Source organism: Triturus cristatus, chromosome 4_1, assembly GCF_964204655.1.
Source record: "Triturus cristatus chromosome 4_1, aTriCri1.1, whole genome shotgun sequence".
NCBI classification, from domain to species: Eukaryota; Metazoa; Chordata; class Amphibia; order Caudata; family Salamandridae; genus Triturus; species Triturus cristatus.
In genome coordinates, this window is record NC_140585.1 from 981,774,909 (window position 1) to 981,796,347 (window position 21,439).

The window sequence follows — 21,439 nt, forward strand, 5'->3', positions numbered from 1 at the left end:
TCTGATCTGCATAATTTGTACCGAGACTCCATTGTTTTTTCATTGCCATCTCGTGTCAAACACTTACACACAAACCACCTGGTCGTTTCTGCTGATGCCTGGGAAAATTCTAACTGACACAACAAAAACCATCTTGCAGCCTGCATTTCTGCCCAGGAACTGTCGCACACCCAACCCTCCTGTTCTTTGCAGTTCAACGGAAAGCCATGACACTCAAGCCTTGGGTAAATGATTTGTTTTCCATCTCCTGCTCCCAGCCTGGTTAACATCCTTGACACCGTGATCAGGTTGTCTGGACAATGATCTGTCTGCTGGGCCTTGATCAGGGTGATTAACCCCTTCCCCGCTCATGACGGAACCGTTCCGTCATGAGCCACGGTTGCCGTGTGCTCATGACGGAACGGTTCCGTCATGACACGCCCGTTGGCGGCTGCTCCGCCTACGCGGCGCCGTTTCCCCGCCTGTGCGGGGGGACAACGCAAATGGGCGGAGTCATGACGGAACCGTTCCGTCATGAGCACAGCTCAACTGTGGCTCATGACGGAGCGGCTCCGTCATGAGCACAGGCCCACCGCGCTGCCCCCCTGCCCCCCCCAGCGCTGCAGCGGAATGTCCGCAGCAGCGAAGGGGTTAAACAATGACCTGAAAGACCGGGCTTTGATCAAGCAGAGTGAACAATGATTTGTGTACCAAGCCTTGACCAGGTCACCACCTACAAACATCGTCTGGATCTGGTTATCAACTGCAAACACTGCCCTGATTGAACAATGGACTAACAGCCAAAAGACTGGAATGAAAAAGTATAAAAGGCTTGTAAGCTGCGGAGAAAATCAGCAGCCTCCTGGGTTTGGTCTCCGACTAGCTTGGGACTCTGTTCCATAGCCCGGGCTATTTGAATAAATCTGGGTTCCTCCTGCAGACGAAGGCTCCGGTGTCTCCTTTTACTACGTATGGAGGGTATTGAAGACTTGGGCGGTTACCCCGCTGCCGAGAACCAGTAAGTGGGTTATTCCGGTTCTTCAGTATGGGCGTCTTTTTTAGTGGGCCAACCATCCTTGACCTACATTCTTACTTTGCACAAAACTGCATCAGCTTTGTGGGCCAATGACCATTCGGATTGAGAAATGCAGGGAATTTCTTCCAGAATGTTAGCCACACAAAATGCCTTTACCGGATGTGGGTGAATCTGCTTTGGATATTGAGTCAAACGACACAGTCAGCCAAAACATTTTTTAACACATAATTGAACTTCAGTAATACTCTCTTGCTTAGAGCGAATGGGGAAAAAGCATAGCAGCTCTTCTTGTACCAGGATTGGAGCAGGGCATCCACTCACAGCTTTCGGATCTGGTCTCCAGATTAAATATTGTTTCACTTGACAAATTAATCTGCTGATAAACAGATCCACCGGAATGGGCCCCCAAAGATTCCGATTTTTTTTGAAGATTTTTTAGTTTAGCTTCCAATCGCTTGAGTCCCTTAGGAAACTTGAGCTCCAATCTGTCCTTATGTTCTGGTGACCAGGAATGAATTCTGCTTTCAGTAAAAAAAATTTGGGTCCAACAAAAATACCAAATTGTTATGTAGTATGTTGTGCCTTGCGCTCTCTTCCTTGCTGCGTGAAGCCTTTTTCTCTATTTTTTCCCAGAGAATTCATCACTGTGAAGTTTCTATTCTCAAACACTACAGGATAACACGGATGGGATTAACTTTGTCGCAGCCTTTATTTTTTTGATAATAGAGCTTTATTGATTTTATGGGAAACCAACACCAGCAATGTACATAGTAATCAGTGCAGAGCAAGAGCAGAGCAACGAAGCACCCACATACGTGAAGTGATCAGTGCATAGAACACATTGCAATGCCCACCCCAGTCCTTGGTTGTTTAACAGTGTCAATCTTCTATCACCCCAACCCACTTGCCCCACATTCTGCAAAACATTTTCGGGCATCCCTTGACCTCGTACAGGGCCTGCTCCTGTGCAGCGCACAGTCCACACCGCGACGCCAGGGTGACAGTGCAGGCGCTTTCGTATCCAGCCAGCTGACGCAATGTCTCGTTTAGCCACTATCAGTGCCGTGTTAAGAAAGTTTTTCAGCACTGGAGCCATCCAGCCAGTCGGTGATACCCAGAAGCAGATTCAGCGGCTTAAGGGGAACCTTCCACCCCAGAACTTCAGTAAGCTCTCCAGTAACTGACTTCCCATAGCGGGCAGTTATGGAGCAGATCCATACCATGTGATAGAAATCAGCTTGTGGGTGATTGCAGCGGTGGCAGGATGCATCAGGTCGGAGCCCAGCCCGGCGGAGGCGCAGTGGCGTGAGGTAATATACCTGGTCTAAGCGGAGTCGTGCTGAGGCTGTGACTGTTTGGGGCCCCATCAATGCATCTCTCCAGTCGGCATCGTCGAAGGACCCGAGCCAGCCCTCCCATCTGTCTGCGAGTTGGCATAGTGTCTTAGGTGCATTGTTGGTAAGGGACCGGTAAATACGGGAGATCCCCCCCCCCCCCCCCCTTCCCCAAATTACTAGTCAATCTGAGCTTCAGGCGGTTTGTATTCCGGCAGGAAGGTGCAATCTGGGATGTGAGAATGGATAGCGTAGCACAGCTGCAGATACCGATAAAACTGGGAGGCATGAAGGGAGAATAGAGTCTGCAAATCTTAGAAGGTGCGTATGTGATTCCCGCCCCAAACATCCCCCAGTTGTGAAATCCCAATGGGATCCCGTGCCTGAAAACCAGAGAGGCTGGCTACCTCCCAGAGCCACGTGCCCCTCCACAGAGGGGTATATTGGGTCAGTTTACCCGACCAGCAGGTATGGCGCAAAGAGGCCCTCCATGCCAGGAGCACCCCACGTGTAACCCCAGGCATAGTTTGGGGAATGGCAATCCCATACAGCATCCCCTGAATGTTATTTAGGCCCAGCAGGTGCAGCTCCAGTCGATATGCCGGGTCTGACCAGCCCCGTTAAACCAGTCATGCAAGATGAGGAGCCAGGTAGCTAGGTAAGAGAGGTATAGGGTAGTCATCCCCAGAAGGATGGGATCCGGCACTGGGCAAGGGCCAGTCTAGGCCTTCGACCTCCCCATAAGAACTTGGCAGTCAGGCTATCCAGCTCACGGAACCATGCGCGTGAGAAAGATAGGTCTGAGTTCTGGCTCATGTAAAGGAATCTGGTCAAAATCATCCTTTTAAATAAAGCTATTCTGCCCATTGGATTCAGCGGGAGTGCCTGCCATCTGAGGAGGTCAGCGCAAACCTTTTTCACCAACGGGGTGACATTAAGCTACCAGGCTAGGTCAGGGAGGAGGGAGACCCAGACTCCCAGGTATTTAAAGGACTGTCGCCGAAAAGGTATCGACGTCTGCCAGTCAAAGCACTCCCTCGAGAGGTGTAAGGGGACAAGGACGGACTCAGCCGGATTCAGTCACAGACCAGAGGTTTGTTCAAAAAGGCTCAGGGCCCGGAGGCACCGGGGTCCCGATTGGGCTGGGTCTGCTACAAATAGCAGAACGTCGTCTGCGTAGAGGGCGATCTGGTCGTCCTCGAAACCTGGCCACCGCCATCCCGTGATGAGTTAGTCAGCTCGGACCATGCTGGCAAAGGGTTCCATTGCGAACGCGAAGAGGAGGGGCGAGAGGGGACATCCCTGCCTCTGCCGACAGGAAGGGGGCGGGACAGGGCACCATTGACCAGCACCTGGGCCCACGGCGTACAGTACAATGTCATTACCAGACTGCGGAAAGGGGCACCAAACCCATTTCCATCAACACCGCCTCAAGATATCGCTAGTCCACCGCATCAAAAGCTTTCTCGAAATAGACGAGAATAGATAAATATGGGGTTAGCGGTTGTCGGTTCGCTATGGCCAGGGGGGCGTCAGAGGCAGTGTCTGGTTCCCCTGAGGGGCATGAATCTGCACTGGTCGGGGTGGACCAGCATGGTCAAGTATGGTCGTACGCGATTAGCCAAGACTGAGGCGAATATTTTGATTTCTGAATTTATAAGGGAGATGGGGCGGTATTCAGAACAATGTATCGAAGGAAGTTGAGACTTAAGGATCACCACGATGATGGCCGTGTCCGTCTCTGGGCGGAATGAGCCGCAGTCAGCAGTCTCGTGATATACCACTAGGAGGTGAGGGACCAGCGTGGCACGGTAGGATGCATAGAACTCCTGTGGGAGTCCGTCCGGCCCTGGCGTCTTACCGGCCGCCATTCGTGAGATGGCATCATTTACCTCATCTGGTGATCAGGGCGTCCAGCGCCTCCACCTCGCTAAGTCGCAGAAGAGGGAACCGTTCGCACCAAAGGAGTTCCAAGAGTGAGAGATTGAGAGGTTGTGCAGCGTAAAGATTGGTATAGTATGTGGCAAAACACTGGGCCACTGCTTGTCGCAGCCTTAAGAGGATGATGCATAGTCACGTTGTTGCTATGTTGTTTTTGTTCTAAGTTCTATGGAATATTTTACTTATGTAATACATTTTCTTTAAAGGGCTGCATGTGGGGGCAGCAATAAAAGTTATTGCATAATGTTAGCCTCCGTTGTCTTTAATGAAATGAAGATTCTCTCTGTATGTTAATTGGAGAATCGCCATTCTATTTATTGTTCGTGTCTTTGTTCCAAAGCGACTATTTACTGGAGTTGTATAAACTGCAGCCATCCTCACTGGGAGGTGGGACACCACAACAACCAACAACAGACCCTATTTTATTTCCTTGTCCAGACAGAGGGGATCTATGTAGTATATTAGTCAGTTCTTTAATGGAAACTGCCTGCCTTGTTTTTGCATTCATTGACAAACTAGGGTTACCCCAAAACCTCAGCTTTTTTAGCTCAGAGCAACAGATGTGGTTTACCAGTCTTTCACCTTTCCTTTGACTGGGTGCCCTTCATTCCAGATAAGTGTGGGCAGGTGTCCTTTTCATGTTCATACCCCAAGTTGAAAGAGACCATGTTGTCCAACGATTTCCTCAGTAGTCACTGACAATGAACTCCTGTTGCAGGATCTTTTCGTATGTGCCCTACATAAACTATGTTTTTGTGATGAAAGTGTAATGCTTTTTTGCCATTATCTTGCTTTTATTGACATATACCAATTTCACACTTTTGAGGTTGTGGCATACATAAACGCTCTTTCATTATAAATACATAATGCTTTAAAAATGAGACTTTGCAAAAGCAACAGGGTGATTGATGGAAGGAATGCCTTAATTAAAATCAGCCACTAGTAATCGGCCCTGCATTCTGTACCATCATTTTTCACCCACTGTGCCATTCAAGAGAGAGACCTGCCTTGTGTAAATCAGTGTTGGTCCTGCTCAAATAGGAATAGTCCAGCCTGAAACACCAGGCCAGGTCCCCTCCAGATGGGAACACAAGCAAATCTACACTGGTCTCAGTGAGGTATAGCTGGAGTCTGACAGCACAGTGAGCGCGGGACCTATGTCTACGCATACCCGCTGTACACATGGTGCCTACCTCAAAATCAACAGGTTAATGGAAGGAATGCTTGGATTAATCCCAGCCACTGCTAATCACTCAGGCAAATCCCAGACTACGGTTTCTGACCCACTGTCATTCTAGAGAGAAACTCATCTTAAGCAAATTATTCTTGGTCCACGTCCAATAGGAATGGCCCAGACGGAAATGTCAGGCCAGGTGCCCTTGAGTTGGGGACTACACGCAACTGTTGATGATTTTGACTTAATTAGGTCTTCGGTGAGCAAAAATATGATGGTCTGGAATACAGCCAGCGTGATTGCCAGTGGCCGAGAATAATTCAGGCATTCTTTCCATCCCGTTATTTTTGCAGTTGACACCAATACCCTCTCAAATATTAGTACTAGTAACCAGTGGCAACTTATTTTTGAGAGAATAAAATGCCCTCCAGACACTGTAGATGCAGCAGCATGGACCAGCATTTATGATTTCTTTAACACACACTTGGCAGAAACTGTTAATAGATACATCATATTAAGAGACAAAAAATGAAAAAGCTGAGACACTGGGAGGAGCAACTATAGGTCACAGAAGCAACATACTACCAAATGTAATCCTGAGTGGTTAGTTATCCAAAATCCCGAAAATCTCATGAGTGCATACTACAGCGGCACAAAGACTAGGGGCAAACTCGCAATATCATTATAGACCAGGCTTACTCCTAGAGTACAAGGGTAGGTTAGGAGTGTACAATAGTAACTCACACCTCCTCAGAGCACACTCCTTCTAAACCGGGCCCTTGATGCTTTGAGCCATAAAAAGATGGAGGGTTTTCGTCCTGCGGACTTCACTATATAGGCAACATGAAAGGTGAAATTAGCATTGCGAAATGCTATAATTGGACTTCAACAGTATAAGGTATATGTAAGAAAACACAATATATGTAGAGAGCTACCAAACAAATCTGTATTGTGTTTACTAATACTACAAACCTGAATCTTATTTCTGAATTTTTCACGCCGTTAAATTTATAAACTTCTTGCATTCGCTTCACATGAGTCACTGGAAGTGGATCCTAGACATTGGGAAAAACAAGAATATGACATTGATTAACCAAATTGTTTAAAAGGAACACTTATTTCTGTCAAACCTATGCACATCGCAAAAAGAATAGAGGTCTCAGTTAATGCAAATCATCCTTGCCCTAGCACACATTTCTATAAATAGCATTGAAAATGTACAGTAAAGGCACACGCAGTATCAAATGCACAAGGAGCGCAAGTCACAAAAAAGTGTGCAAGTATGACGAGGTCTCTTCTCAACGCAAATGTTCTTTTCGACTGACCAACCACCTGTACAATTCCTATATAATAAAAATGTCAAAGTAGTACACCTGAAAAGCTGCGCAAGAAGCAGCATTCCAGGTGTACTACCTATGCTCCCATTTCTGTAATGCACAACTTAATTGTACAAAGGGGGTGGGCGTTGGGAAAGGGGACTTGGATGGTGGAATGCATGTTTTGTTTTCCCTACAGGGAAAACAGTTTCCCTGTGCAGAGCACCCTGCATCTATATTCCATCCAGATTTGAAGGTCATTCGTTCCCCTTCACACCATGGAACTGGACCTTTTAGTGTAGTAAAACTTCCTGAATGGGAAAGGATCCGATTGGAGTTGGTAATCTCATCACATGATTCTGATAAAAGCATATCCATAAAAGAACATGCACATTAAAATATTTAAAAGCATACAAATCGTGATGTATTGAAAAACATGCATAAAAATGCAATACAATGCAGAGCTATTAAAATGCAGTTATACAGTATTCACAGAGTTTCACGCACGAACAGCAGTTTTCAAATAGGCCCCCACAAGAATTATTAACTAATTGAGGAGGGTCTTGTATGCTTCTCTATGATCTACATAGGGGCACCTCTTAAAAAAAAAAAAGGAAGTAGAAAAAGTTTTGTATATTGCATATAAAGCAAACAAGGAGATAATGGATGGAGCACTGAAACTTTCCAGACACTCACCCCCAACCCCAGATATGGGTTGAATACATCGTTCTTTAGCTCACTTAGCCACCCCAGTTCAGACCCAGACATATGCGAATCAGTCTTGACCCTGTGCTTCATGGGAACAGTCCAGCCCGAACTGCCAATCCAGGTCTTCCCTGGAACAGAAACAAGAATCCTGGGACCGATTTCAGGGTAACACCCCTCATCAGCCAGGCTAGCTTCAATCCAGTGGCAAATTGAGCAAGGGACCCACGTTTGGGCATACCCTGCCAAATTAGGGCGAACAAAGCAAACAAGGAGATGGATGGAGCACTGAAACTTTTCAGACACTCACCCCAGTCACTGATCTGGGTTGAATCCATCATCGTTCTTTAGCGCACTTCGCCACCCCAGTTCAGACCCAGCCATATGCAAATTGCATATAGTACTGGCACAAAAATAGAAAGTGTAACAGGGTTTGGCCTGGACAGGGAACAAGGTCAAGACTAGCGGAAAACCCAGAGGGAGACATTGTTGGTGCCTGCCCTTAAACGAAAGGGAAACCCACGTTCCCAGCGGCCCATAGTTTTAATCTGGTAACCAACCAGTTGGTCATTCTCGATGTTCATACACAAAGCCACGCTCAATTTCCTGGATTCTTTAGCCACTCTATCCTTGTGAAAGCACTTGTAAAGTCCGCCCAAAGCTCCCTTTTATTTACATTATCTAAATAGTAAGGGTTGAAAAAACGTGTGTGGCTAATCCTGCATAAACTGTTCTTCACCTCTGCTAACCATGGGATATCCATACCTTTCTCATATTTAAGGCAATCTGCTATAATGTCTCTGGTAAAAGACGCCGCCTTGTTTTTCCACATAGCTAGCCAAAATAGAGCAGGACGGGCTCTAATAAAATCTTCAACTGAGTGTAGATTTAAGTCACTATGGCACGCATATTGGGACGTAGAGGTTGGGGTGCCCAGAAGCTTGCGGCAGAATCTATTCTCGTTGTTCTGGATATTATAGCAATTATAAATACCCCAAACATCTGTTCCATAGGTTGCTGTGGGTGTACACGGAGTTTTGTAAATTTTTAACAGTTAAAATGCCCCCACCCACCTCGGTTTGGGTAAGCAAAAAACTGCATTAATTGACTTACAAAATGTATTCCTGCAGTAGATAGTATGGTCCGTCCAAAGACAGTTAGCAGCAAAGATCACACCCAGATAAGGAAAAGTGCTTGTGCTTCGTAAACTGGTTGCCGATAGAAAGGTAGTTTATCGTATGCTTTCCCAGACCACAGGCCAGAATAAAAGATTTTATAAAATGAGTGCGTAAATCTAAAGAGGCCATCAAATCCACGAAACCCTGTACTAAAAGGCGCAAGGCTTTAGGAGTGCGGCTCATTAAGCCTGCATCATCTGCACACAATAGGGATGGGAGTATAGAGCCATTCATTCCAACACATGTAAATTATTGATATACAGAATAAAATTGATATACAGAATAAAAAGTAATGGGGCTAAAACACATCCTTGTCCTTCTAAATACTCCAATAGCATTAGAAACTTCCCCGTGTGTATTGATGCTAATCCTCGCCTTCATTACGCTGTGTAGATAGCCTAGTAACTGCACTAGTGTCTCATCCATTCCATTCTCTAAAAACGATAGACCACAGCAGAGATCGACTGACATAGTCCAACGCTGAGGTAACAACCATAAACGCCAAATATATCTGAGCGTTGGGCGATAATATATTTTCTAATTATTAAGTTTAGATTAAGACAGTGTTCTATTGTACCTACATTATGTCCAAAACCATATTGACAGGGGTGCAGAATGGAATTATCCTCAGCCCAACCTTTAATCCTGTGTACAGGACCCTACCCAGGATTTTCAATGCGGTATCCATCAAGGAGATGAGCCTATAGCAACCTGGTTGGGAGTGGTCACCCTTTTTAAAATGGGTAAAATAACAGAGGTCGACCATGTGCTTGGTAACAGGGAGCAAACTAGATTATTAAAAACATCAAGAAAGAGCAGGTCCCAAATATCTGGTTTATGTTTCATGAGATCTATGGGCACCCAGTCAGGTCCCGGAGCCTGGTTACCCATACTCTGATTTCTGTCTTCCTCCACTTCAGCCAGAAACATCATTACTCCTTTAGTGAAGGGCAGCTGGGATAGCTAGTTACCATGAGACGGGGCTGCATATATCGCTGAAAAATGTGTCTACCATGCTTCACTAGTTATATTACAGCTAATTGGTGTTAGTGTCTGACCCATCGCTTGCATATCTTTTATAGATGCCAAGAGAAATTTACTGTTCTTTTGGCTTACCTCATTGGTGATAACACTATTTCCTACCATAGAATTACACAGACTGTTTTTCTATGAAAGCGTGGAGTTGGAAAATCTATAAAACTCTAAAACTGTAACCAAATAACCAAGACACTTCTACTTACCTGCTTACAGGACATGTCTCAGTGTAGTATTTAGGTATACTACACTGTAAGAAAAGTAATCTGTAAAGTAATCTGCATGACATTCTATAGAAAAGTCAATACAAATTATATGTACTATATTTCAAAGCATTGCATTACCAGTGATTCTACTGTACCAAAGTATATATACAACTGCAATTCAAACTGTATCATTACTGCAGAGTATAAAATCACTTACCTGTGCCAGGCTTTCTTGGTTCTAGGAAATAAAATAACTAAAATAATATTTTTATACAAACAAAATTGGTCTGAGGTCAGTCTTTGAGTGTGTGACAATTTGCTGATGGAGCGTGTAAACAAATGCTTAACACTACCCTCTAATAAAGCCTTGCTGCTCGCCCACACTACCACAAATAGAGAGTAAGGTGCCATCTACATTTACCTCTGCCTACCTTTGGGGCTCCACTGGACTCTGAGCACACTATACCTCACTTTGGTATAGTATATACAGAGCCAGCTTCCTACATGGACCCCCGCTGCAATAATCACCCATATGGCTAAACCACCAGAGGGTCGTCCTGTTTTGGGTAATGGTGCACAGATGTTGTAACATTGAAACCCTCCAGGGTATATTTCTCTAGTGGCCTAGGTTTCCTGAAACATTAGAACGTCATATTGACTGATTAATCGTAGCCAGTCAGATAATACCATCTTTGATTGTTGACCGGCCACGTTAAAGCTAAGCATTTTCAGGACCTGGTTATCCTGAGCCAGAGCTCCCACTGTACCTGGTTGAGCATGCATCTGGGATTCGCGCAACGAGCGTGCAGGAGAGGAATCAAGTGCCCGCCAGCTATTGGGGTGTCAGTCAATGCAAATTTATTCTGATCAGCAAAGGGTGGTCCTGGCATAAAACCTCCTGGTGATGGTTTATAAAAGTAACCTAGGGGCAGTGGCCAAATCTTGTGGGTCTAGTGGCAGGGATCTACTGTTGTCTTAGTATGGCCCTAACCAAAGAGAGTCTGCAAAAGTTTTACAATTCAATTTCCTTCAATGTTTTTAACTGACTCACCTACCCACACCATTCTTCGTGCCATGATTATCTCACTCATATACATAACGTTGAACTGTTTGTTCTTATTTAACAAATCAACATTTGTTATGCAGCTCTCCCCAAGATTTGTTATGCGGTTTCTTAAGTGGAGGCACTCCTGCTAACGCCAGAACACAGGGGCAGGAAGCGAAGGCCAAATTCAGCACTTCCGTGTTAAATTTGAAACTAGACCCATTCGGAGCGTAATGGGTAGCATCTATGCTCTTGCCTGGAAATTCTGGGAGTAGGTTAGATCTAGGGTTAGATATGGTTTTTGGGTTGGGAGGGCAGATGGACCGCCCCAGACTGAGATGTGAGCAAACACTACTTGCTGGATTATTTGTACCGTGGCATTCGAATGCTGCTGATCAATCACATACGTCTTAGGGGAAGACAACGTTGAAAGACTATATGGCAAACATGGACCCCCCCACTGGCTAGACTATTTGGGGCTAGAACGCTTGTCAGGTGATTGCCACCACCCACCAAGATATCAGTATTAGAAGCCATTACCCTGTTACAAAACCTGTCCATTAAAGTCTCAAGGTGGTCCAGGCGATCCAACAGAGGATTGAGTTTATCTAATAAATCACCAACCCGGGAGCATAATACATCAATAAGAGACTGCCCTATATCAAGTGACTCTGCTATAGCTTCAGTCTGGGCATAAGAGGATCGGGTAACGTCACCGTTCAGAGGTTTGGCCACAGATAGTGGGCTAGGTGATGGCTGGACCCAGGAAATTAAGTCGCTTTGTGGTGCGCTGGTTTCTTAAGGGCTGCTTCCTTTTAATGTGGATGGACTTCCCTGGTGGCCCTTTAAGTTTTGCAGCCACCGTTGCAGTTGGGGCAATCATATGTTGCTTCGTGGGAGGACTGCACCCGGAGCAATCACTATCACCAATAAGGGGTTTGGGATCAGTCTTGGTGTGCAGGGAGACAACGCTATCTGGCACGGAAACAGATGAAAGGTCACTATCGGGCACAGTCTCTATCGCCTCACATCCCAAAGATAAAATGTGCTCCCTTAGTTAGATTTCATTGGTTACAATGTAACCCACTCTCTCCAATATGCTGTCAATGGTGACAGAGGGTCGCGTGGCTGTGTGTCCTACTTGTTTCCCCATAGCTAATAGTTGTTTAAGGGCAAGAGTTCTCACCTTATGTTTTTGCTGCTTCAGATGAAGTGGGTGGGGAGGGGGGGCGGGGGAACGGGGGGGGGCAGCCCAGGCACTCCCGCATGCAGGAGTCTGCTGGCGCCTTTGTCCCTCTGCGAGTCTCCTCCTACCTCTGGACAGCAGTAGTGTTGGCTGGGGACACGGCAGGAGAAGGCAAACCTCGGGCCTCAGTGCCGCTCCACAGGTAATCAGATTGGAGTTTGTAAATGGCCACAGTGTCACAAGTTTATAGCCGTTCAAAAAATATATACAGCAAACTGCCTTGTTCGGACAATTTTCCATTCTTTGCATGGTATTTTCTACACAGTTATTTTACACACCGTGATGCAGAATTACACAGTGGTAAAGCCATTTGCGCCTGCCAGGGATCCTTAAATCCCACAAACATATTGAGGTTCAGGACTGGGTGAACCTGGAACGTACCCCCTGGATTAACATTACTTCTAATTATAAATACTGGTTACTTAACTGTTTACACAGTTTGGTTCACACACGCCTCCTTCCAAATGTCCCAAACGTTGCTACCCATGGATCTCTGACCTCAAACTCTCTACACTGACCATCTTCCTGTTCAATATCTAAAAATATAATCTCATTCTTGACATTCAGTTAACACTCGGTCTACACTCCTAGTTTGTCAAATATATTGGCACCATTTTGTTAAATGCTAAAAGCAATGCTTCTGGAAATAATGTGCACGTCAGAATTTTGGAAAATATTCAACCAAACCTACCTCATGCAGCAGCAGTGCTAGGAATTCAACGCGCTGCTGTGAAGATAAAGCGTCAATGTCGGCAGTAGAAAACTTGCACAAGTCGGACTCTGTGGCCTATATTTAAAAAAACAAGAAATAAGCTTGCTTTTCCACATAGGACACATGGATAACTTGAATTTGAAAGACACAAGCAATACCAGACAGAAATAATGACATCAATAGTACCTGAATGACTCTTGTACGTATTTACCAGAAGCATGTAATGCAAGGCTGCTTTATGACACTTGGGTGTGTTATACGTTTAACCAGGGCTCCTCAAACTGAAGCAAAATGCTGGTTTTCAGTTCATAGCTGATCAGTCGGACAGTTCTATATAAAGACGCTGCAGGTTGAAAGACTATTCCCTAGCAAGAACTTTTAAGATCCCTTGACACAAGTGCCATATTCCCGCTAGCACCGGACATCTCCAAACAACGTAACTTATGCAAAGAGGGGAACAGTCATAAAAGCTGGAATGATGGACTTACTAGGACCCAAGTCATGCAAGTAAGACAACAAAATGTAACTACTTTGGATGGAACACGGAGCACAACACAGCCTGGGGCACAATGCAAGATGTGATAAAATATGTAGAGATCCAAGTGAGCCAGGCCTCTAAACCAAAAGATTGGGCTGCAATTTAATAATATTCAATGGCAGCTGGCAAACACAGTATCTGAATAAAGTCATGCAGATATCAATGGGACAACCTTCACATGGAGAAATGGCAACACATTGCTTAAGACTGTCCAAACAATAAGACATTTCCATTAGGCAAAAGTGTAACTATTATATTTACTGTACAGTAAAAGCCACAGAGGAGTTCAGTGACCATATAGAAGGAAAAAGCTAAGGCAGGCTACTCTATCCTTATAATGCTCCAAGTTTGGAGCATGTTATCCCATAACATGGCACTAGCATGAGGGATTTGGCGGGGCTGCTTGCAGGCCCTCATGCATGAGATTATGTGGTACTATAGTACATGGCCTCTCTTAAGTAATACCGTTATCAACAGTGAAATAACTCTTTTCCTTCAGTGAGGGAACTCACAAACAGAAGAGGTTTTGAAAGTAGTGTAAAATGAGCATGTTTTGTGGCAAAATCCTACGCTTGTAATAAGTCTTGCTACATGCACATTCTGACATCAGAACACATCTATAATAAGATAACACACGATATAGAACATGGAGACAAATATCGCCTGCATTTTAGGAATACATGTACACCACAGTTGCATATAGGATAAAAGAAATAATGTGGAGGTTAAACCAGGGTACAAAGTGCTAAACCCATGTTACTTTGGAAAAACACTGCCCACTTTGACCCAACAGCAGAGCACACCAACAGGTTTGGAAATTGATATTTAAAAGCAGAGTGTGATGGTATGACATCGAAGGTCACAATTTCCCTGTAGTGACAAGTAGGGCCATTATTCTACAGTGTGGTGTTTGAAGATTTCAATGGTGTGGTAAGATTGTACATGATGGAAGCAAACTTGATAATGTAAGAGAAAGGGCTCTCTATATGCCGTTAGCCAATATTAACATTTTCTCTGTTTAGGTACAATGTAGCAATTATGTTATGCATCTTTTACTGTGGATAGCCATTACACAGTTTCCATAGCTCCTATTAACACCTGAATAAAGAAAAAGACAGCAGGGAAGGATTAGTTTCTTACCTGTAACTCCAGTTCTGTAGTAGGGGTATCTGTTATAGTCATAATCTATGAATAGTCCCGCCCATGTGCGGGGACCCCGGAGCAATCAAAATATCTCTTAAGCTGTCCTGCATTTGCAAACCTGCAAAGACACTTAAGAGACAGACAAAATAATACAGCCTAACAACAATATGGCTGCACTGGCCAGCACTTCATCTGAAGTGAACACAAAAGCCAAAATAAAGTTTAAATGTCATTTTTATTCACATCTGACATGTTCCTTTATTGTATCTCACTCCCTTCACCAAAATCCCTTTAAACAATAGAGAGGAAGGGGTGGACAGACAAGCCCTATAGGCTGTCATTATGTGTCTGCTAAAAGGATACCGTGCCTTTAAGGAACTCTCCAGAGACCCCCGGTATCCCAGGATGCACAGCCAAAGCAAGTTACTTTCAGTTCTTTTTGAAGGAGTATAACAGGCCTGATACTGTCAGGTTACTCCACCGGGGAGGAGGGAGGGTCGCTTATGACTATAACAGAGATAACCCTACTACAGAACTGGAGTTACAGGTAAGAAACTATTCCTTCTGTAGTAGGGGATCTCTGTGTATAGTCATAATCTATGAATAGAATGGCAAGCCCATCCCAACCAACAAACAGCGGTGGAGTAAAAACCGAACACCTACAAATTACTGTGCAAACAAATTCCTCAGCGAAGCCTGTCCAACCTGCGCCTCTGCCCTAGCATCAGAGTCCAGGCAGTAATGCTTTGTAAACGTATGGACCGACTTCCAGGTGGCAGCCTTACAAATGTCAGCAATTGGAACATTCCTAAGCAAAGCAGTAGTCGCTGCTTTGCCCCTAGTCGAATGCGCTGTAGGCTTACCCCCTAACGTCTTATTAGCTTTCTGATAACAGAGCTGAATACAGGACACAATCCATCTGGAGATGGACTGTTTCGAGGTAGCTAGACCAGTTCTTACTGAACCATAATTTACAAACAGTTGATCCGACCTGCGGATGTCTTGTCTTATCTAGATAGAATTTCAACACTCTACGCACATCTAGCGAATGCAGAGACCTCTCTGCCGGAGAGGAGGGATGCTGAAAAAATGTAGGCAAAGTTATCATTTGATTTACATGGAAATCAGATATTACTTTAGGCAAAAACTTAGGATGAGTACGCATTACCACTTTAGAAGCATGGAATACAGTATACGGCTCTTGACAACAGAGAGCCTGAATCTCACTTACTCTCCTGGCCGATGTGATGGCCACAAGGAAGGCAGCCTTCCAGGACAAATGCTGCAGAGAAGCCTTATGAATAGGCTCAAAAGGCTCCCTCATTAATCTGGACAACACCACGTTCAATTCCCATGGTGGTGAAGGTCGTCTAACAGGGGGAAACACCTTACGTAAACCCTCCAAAAAATCTTTAATCACAGGGATTTGAAAAAATGAGGTTTGGGAAGGGCCCTTTCTATACGCAGTCAAAGCCGCGAGATGAACTTTAATAGACTGAAAATTAAGCCCAGATTGAGCTAACTGCAGCAGATAAGGCAAAATAACAATCTTTACAGGATGTAGGGTCAATGTCCTTTGCCGTGCACCAGAAGCAGAATCTCTTCCACTTATAGGCGTAACAAGTCCTCGTAGACTGTCTCTTCGCCTCTTTCAAGATCTCCATACAGTCCTGAGGTAGGTTCAAGTGTCCATACTGTACTAGCTCAGGAGCCATGCTGCCAAACTCAAGGACGAGAGATTGGGGTGAACCATCTGTCCTCCGAATTTCGTGAGAAGGTCCGGCCGACACAGCAGGCGCCGGTGTGGCAGAACAGACCGGTGAAGAAGGTCGGTGAACCACCATTGCCTCGGCCACTCCGGAGCAATCAGGATCATCCTGGCTCTGGATTGCGACAGCTTGATCAGCACCGCCAGAATCAGGGGAATGGGTGGAAAGGCGTAGAGAAAGCTGTTGGCCCAGCTGATCCATAGGGCATTCCCCAGTGTCCCTGGTTGGTAGTACCTGGACGCGAAGTCGCAGCATTTGCTCTTTTCTGCCGTAGCGAACAGATCGATATCCGGAGTGCCCCACTCTGCGAAGACGTCTGAGCACGTCGTCGTTTAGCACCCACTCGTGATTTTCTTGAACGAGCCTGCTGAGCGCATCGGCTTGGGCATTCTGCACTCCCGGCAGATGGGTTGCCGTGATAGTTAGGTTCCTGGCCACCAGCCAATTCCAGATCGTCTGTGCCTCCCGAGACAGTGTGCGTGAACGGGAGCCCCCCTGCTTGTTGAGGTAATACATGGTAGTAGTATTGTCCGTCTGAACTAGCAGGGAGTTCGTCTTGAAGGAGGGATGGAACGCCTTCAGGGCCAAGTGTACTGCTCTGAGTTCCAAAAAGTTGATGTGGTAAGTCATCTCCGTCTGTGACCATATCCCCTGAATCTGAAGAGGGCCCGAATGCGCTCCCCAGCCCTGGAGAGACGCTTCGGTCACTATGGTCTGGACCGGAATATCCTTGTGAAAGGGAGTCCCCTTGCAGACATTCTCTGAGGAGCACCATTTCAGAGACTGTAGAGCGTGTTGGGACAGATGAATCTTGTCCTCCCTGAGGATATTTTCCCCGATAGCACCATAGTGATAACATTAGAGGAGGTGGAGGAAGCTATTGCCAATAGTGCTAGCAACAAGGCTCCTGGCCCAGATGGCTTGTCCATTGACCAGATAAAATCTAATACCTGTTTTTGGGCCCCCTTACTCTGTAACCTTTTTAATAACCTGAGTAAGAAATCCATCCCCTCGACATGGTCCAATAGTACCATCGTACCCATCTTTAAAAAAGGTGATAGGATGGACCCGGGGTGTTATCGACCAATATCTTTGGTTGATAACACCCTGAAGGTCCTTGGAAGGGTTCTTTTTAATAAAATCAGTACTTGGGCCGACGAGAACTCTATTATCCATCGCTGCCAGTTGGGTTTTAGGAGTAAACTTGGTACGGTGGAACAATGCTTGAATCTTAATCTTCTGATGGCCAAATATACAAGAGCTAAACAATCCCCTTTATATTTTGGCTTTATGGATTTAAGTTCAGCATTCGATTTTGTAAATCGTTCCCGCTTATGGTCTATTCTTTTAAATTATGGTTTAGATGAACATTTAGTCTACTTTTTGGCCAACCTCCACAGCAATTTGAAAGCCCGCGTTCGAATAAATAACGAAGGCGAGGTTTCAAATGATATTTTAATTGGCAAGGGGGTGAGACAAGGCTGCGTCTTGGCCCCCTTGCTTTTTATATTATACATTAATGAACTAACTCCCTATGTAATCTGACAAAGAACGTCCCTATTATAAATCAGAAACCCATCCCGGCGTTACTTTACGCAGATGATGCGGTCCTAATGGGCCGCACCACGAACGCTCTGCGCATTTTAATCTCGGGATTTGTTAATTACATGTCCGATCTAGGTGTGTGTACCAATTTTAGTAAATCTTTTATAATGACCTGTGGCCCCAAAAATTACAAAATCTCCAAGATTGCGATAGGTCAAAACATTTTGAAAAACACTTGCACTTTTCCTTATCTGGGTCTGCTATTCTCTAATAGTGGTTCGTGGCAACCCCATGTTGCAATGGGGAGGAACAAACTCTCTAAATCTATTAACTCTGTCATCTCTCTTCGCCAACCCTATCGGGCTGATGTGGTTTCCAGTTTATTACAAATTTATCGGACTCAATGTCTTCCAACTGGAACGTATGGAGCAGAAGTCTGGGGGTTCTCGAACTGTTCAGAGTTACAAAGAGAAGAGAATAGATTCTGTCGGAAGATCTTGGGGGGGGGGGGGGGTTATTAGCGCACCGACCTACGTATGTCAAAGAATTAAATTTACACTATATTGAGGATTTTATAAGAGCCAGACCTGCATTGTTTTGGTTAAGGATTTGGCGAAACCCAGCAGCTTCCCTTTCCCGTGAGATCATTATGGACTGTTTGAAAAGTGAGAAATCGAGTTTAATCCCCTGGATAAATGCGGTGGATAGGAGCCTTGTGAGTGTCAACTATGGTCACCTTTTCACAGATCCCCACCAGATTGACTGCTCTTATAAAAATCTGGTGAGAAGGGCACTTTATCAACACTTTTACAATGAGAGGGAAAGAGTGGACTTACTGAAACCATCCACAATAAACTACTTAACGATCCAGGAGTTATATATTGAATCCTCGACGTTACACCAGCCCTATCTACGCAAAAAATTGGGCAGGTGGAACAGGAGCTTATTATTTAGATTTAGGGACAGGAGCATTGTAAACCTTATCTGCTATACACTGGGCTATATTAAAAATTTGGAAAAACTACATTGCCCCTGCGATCATGATGGAACCCAGAGTATGCTCCATTTTATTTTTGGCTGTGGTTTTTATAGGAAATATACAAAGTATTACCTAATCCCTTATTGCAGGAAATATGATTTGACTGACCACAACCATGCTTTTAAACACTTTTTAATGCTTGGATCGGATGAATTAATATTTAGAGTCAGTGGTTTTCGCAATGCAATTGTACGTTCACGCAGGTCTTTGAAAATTGAGTAATTCTGTTTATGTACGCATTATGCACTTTAAAGCCTTATCTGCACAAATCCAATGCATTGTATCTGCTTTGCCCTTATAAAGCTAGTAGTTCACATTATTAACTGCGGCCTAAAATTGTAGATGTTTAAACGTGTATTTTAAACTCAGGTTTCGTGCTTTTATGGATGTTTTTTTTTTTTAAATCCGAATAAAGACTATTTGAATTGAATTGAATTGTCCTCCCAACGCCCCCGCCTCTGGTCCCATTGATCCTCCAGACATTCCTGCAGAGGCCTCATATGCAGACGTGCATTGGGGGTGAGAAAGATGCAGGAAGCCATCGACCCCAGTAAGGAGGACACCGTCCTCACTGTAGGAGAGTAGGCTGAGAGGAGGTGCAGGGCCTTCCCACAGATCGATAAGCGTCTCTCCTCCGAAGGACACACGCTTGCGTTCAAAGTATTGACTGAGGCCCCCAAGTACTGGAGACACTGCACAGGGATCGGCACCGACTTCGACATGTTGATGTGCAGTCCCAGGCGATGAAGCAAGGCAGCTGTCCTGTTGAAATGACACTGGGCTTCCTGGTACGTGGAAGCTTTGATCAGCCAATCGTCCAGGTATGGATACACAAACACTTTGTTCTTCCGCAAGTGTGCTGCCACCACTGCCATGCACTTGGAGAACGTCCTCGGTGCAGACTTCAGACCAAACGGGAGTACTGTATACTGGTAATGGTTGTTGCCTACCAGAAACCTCAGGAACTTGCGATGCTTTTGTGCGATCGGCACATGAAAGTAAGCGTCCCGCAGATCCATGGCGCACAGCCAGTCTCCTCGATGCAACTGAGGGTAAATCTGATGCAGGGACAACATACGGAACTTCTCTGCGGATCCACCTTTTTTCTGACGAGAAAGAACCTGGAGTAAAGACCTTTTCCTTTTTGCCTCAAAGGAACAGTTTCTATCGCCTTCTTCTTTAACAGAACGTCCGCCTCCCACTGGAGCTCTCGCACCATGTAGGGAGAGCGCACTGGTGGAATCTGTGGAGGCGGGCTGGTGAAACGAAGACTGTATCCATTGCAAACAATATTCAGCACCCACTTGTCCTGAGTTATTGTCCTCCACTCTGCCAGGTAGTATTGAATAGTCCCCCCCCCCCCCCCCCCCCCCCCACCGGAGCGGGTAACGGATGAGGGGGAAGTGACCTTTCAGGGCTTCGACCCGGCCGGGCCTTTGTTCCCCGATGAGGATTGATGCTGGCCTCTGCCCCTCTGGCGCTTTTGAAAGGACTGCCTCGGGAACTGTGGTTGTTGCTGGTGTTGTTGTTGACCAGACTGACGCCCTTGGCCGCGTTGCTTAGAATACAGCCTGCCATAGGAACGGAATGACCTCTTCCATTCCTTGGGTTTTTCCAACCCCACGGCCTTCAGGGTTTCTGCTTCGGCCTTCATGCGGGCCATCTCGTCATCCGCATGAGACCCGAACAACGTCGTGCCAGAGAAAGGCAATTAGCAATCTTTTGCTGCGCTTCAGGTTTTAGAGAGGTAAGCCTCAGCCAGGAATGTCTCCTCATGTGTACTCCATGACAGTACCCATGGGCCGCCAGCAACGATACATCCCCCGCCGCACTGATGATCTGGTTGGAGACCATCATGCCCTCGTTCAACACCTCCTGGAAGTCCTCCCGTTTATCCCTAGGCAGGGAGGTAGCAAAATGTTGCAGGGAGTCCCAAAGCGATCGGTCATAGCGACCCAGCAGAGCGGAGGCGCTAGCAGCCTTCATAGTCTTGGCCGGCGTAGAGCACATTCTCCTCCCCAAGGAGTCCATCTTGCGACTCTCCTTATCCGGAGGAGCCGTGGAAGAGGGCGTCGTGGAGTGTTTCCAAGCCGCAACCACAATGACAGAGTCCGGGGGAGGGTCCACCCTGAGGAACGCCGGGTCCGAATCAGGGGCCCTGTACTTTCTGCAACCGTGAGGGAGCAGACTTCACCACGGCTGGTGTCAAGAAGACCTCCATGGCTGGTTCCTCCAAACCTGGAACCAAAGGAAGGAGGGGGCGTGACAGGTGAGCCTTGTGCAATGTCACAAATATCACAGAGGTAGTGGGAACCGGGACTGCTACTGAGATTCCCAATTTCGCTGCCCCCCTCATCAGTACATCCTGGAAAGTGGCAATATCATCCACCGGCGAGATTCTAGTAAGCGGTGTTTCCGAAAACGAGGGGGAGAGCCGTCCATTGCCAGAAGAGTCCGTATACCTCGTGCCTCTGGAACGAGATCTATATCTCCGTCGT

The 21,439-nt window shown here is 45.8% G+C and overlaps 1 protein-coding gene across 3 annotated transcripts in view; it reads right to left on the bottom strand.

The window, feature by feature from the left end:
- The window catches only part of LTA4H (leukotriene A4 hydrolase), a 322,194-nt gene that overhangs the window by 46,151 nt on the left and 254,604 nt on the right, over positions 1-21,439 (bottom strand). For 2 of the 3 annotated variants that reach the window (XM_085653897.1, XM_085653898.1), the window contains exons 16-17: positions 12,887-12,982; positions 6,437-6,519 (exon numbers count right to left, since the gene is read on the bottom strand). In XM_085653897.1, the coding sequence (XP_085510023.1) occupies positions 6,437-6,519; positions 12,887-12,982 (179 nt within the window). Of the gene's footprint in view, positions 1-6,436; positions 6,520-10,121; positions 10,143-12,886; positions 12,983-21,439 lie in introns of all 3 variants that reach the window. The other variant, XM_085653896.1, reaches the window with a different exon arrangement.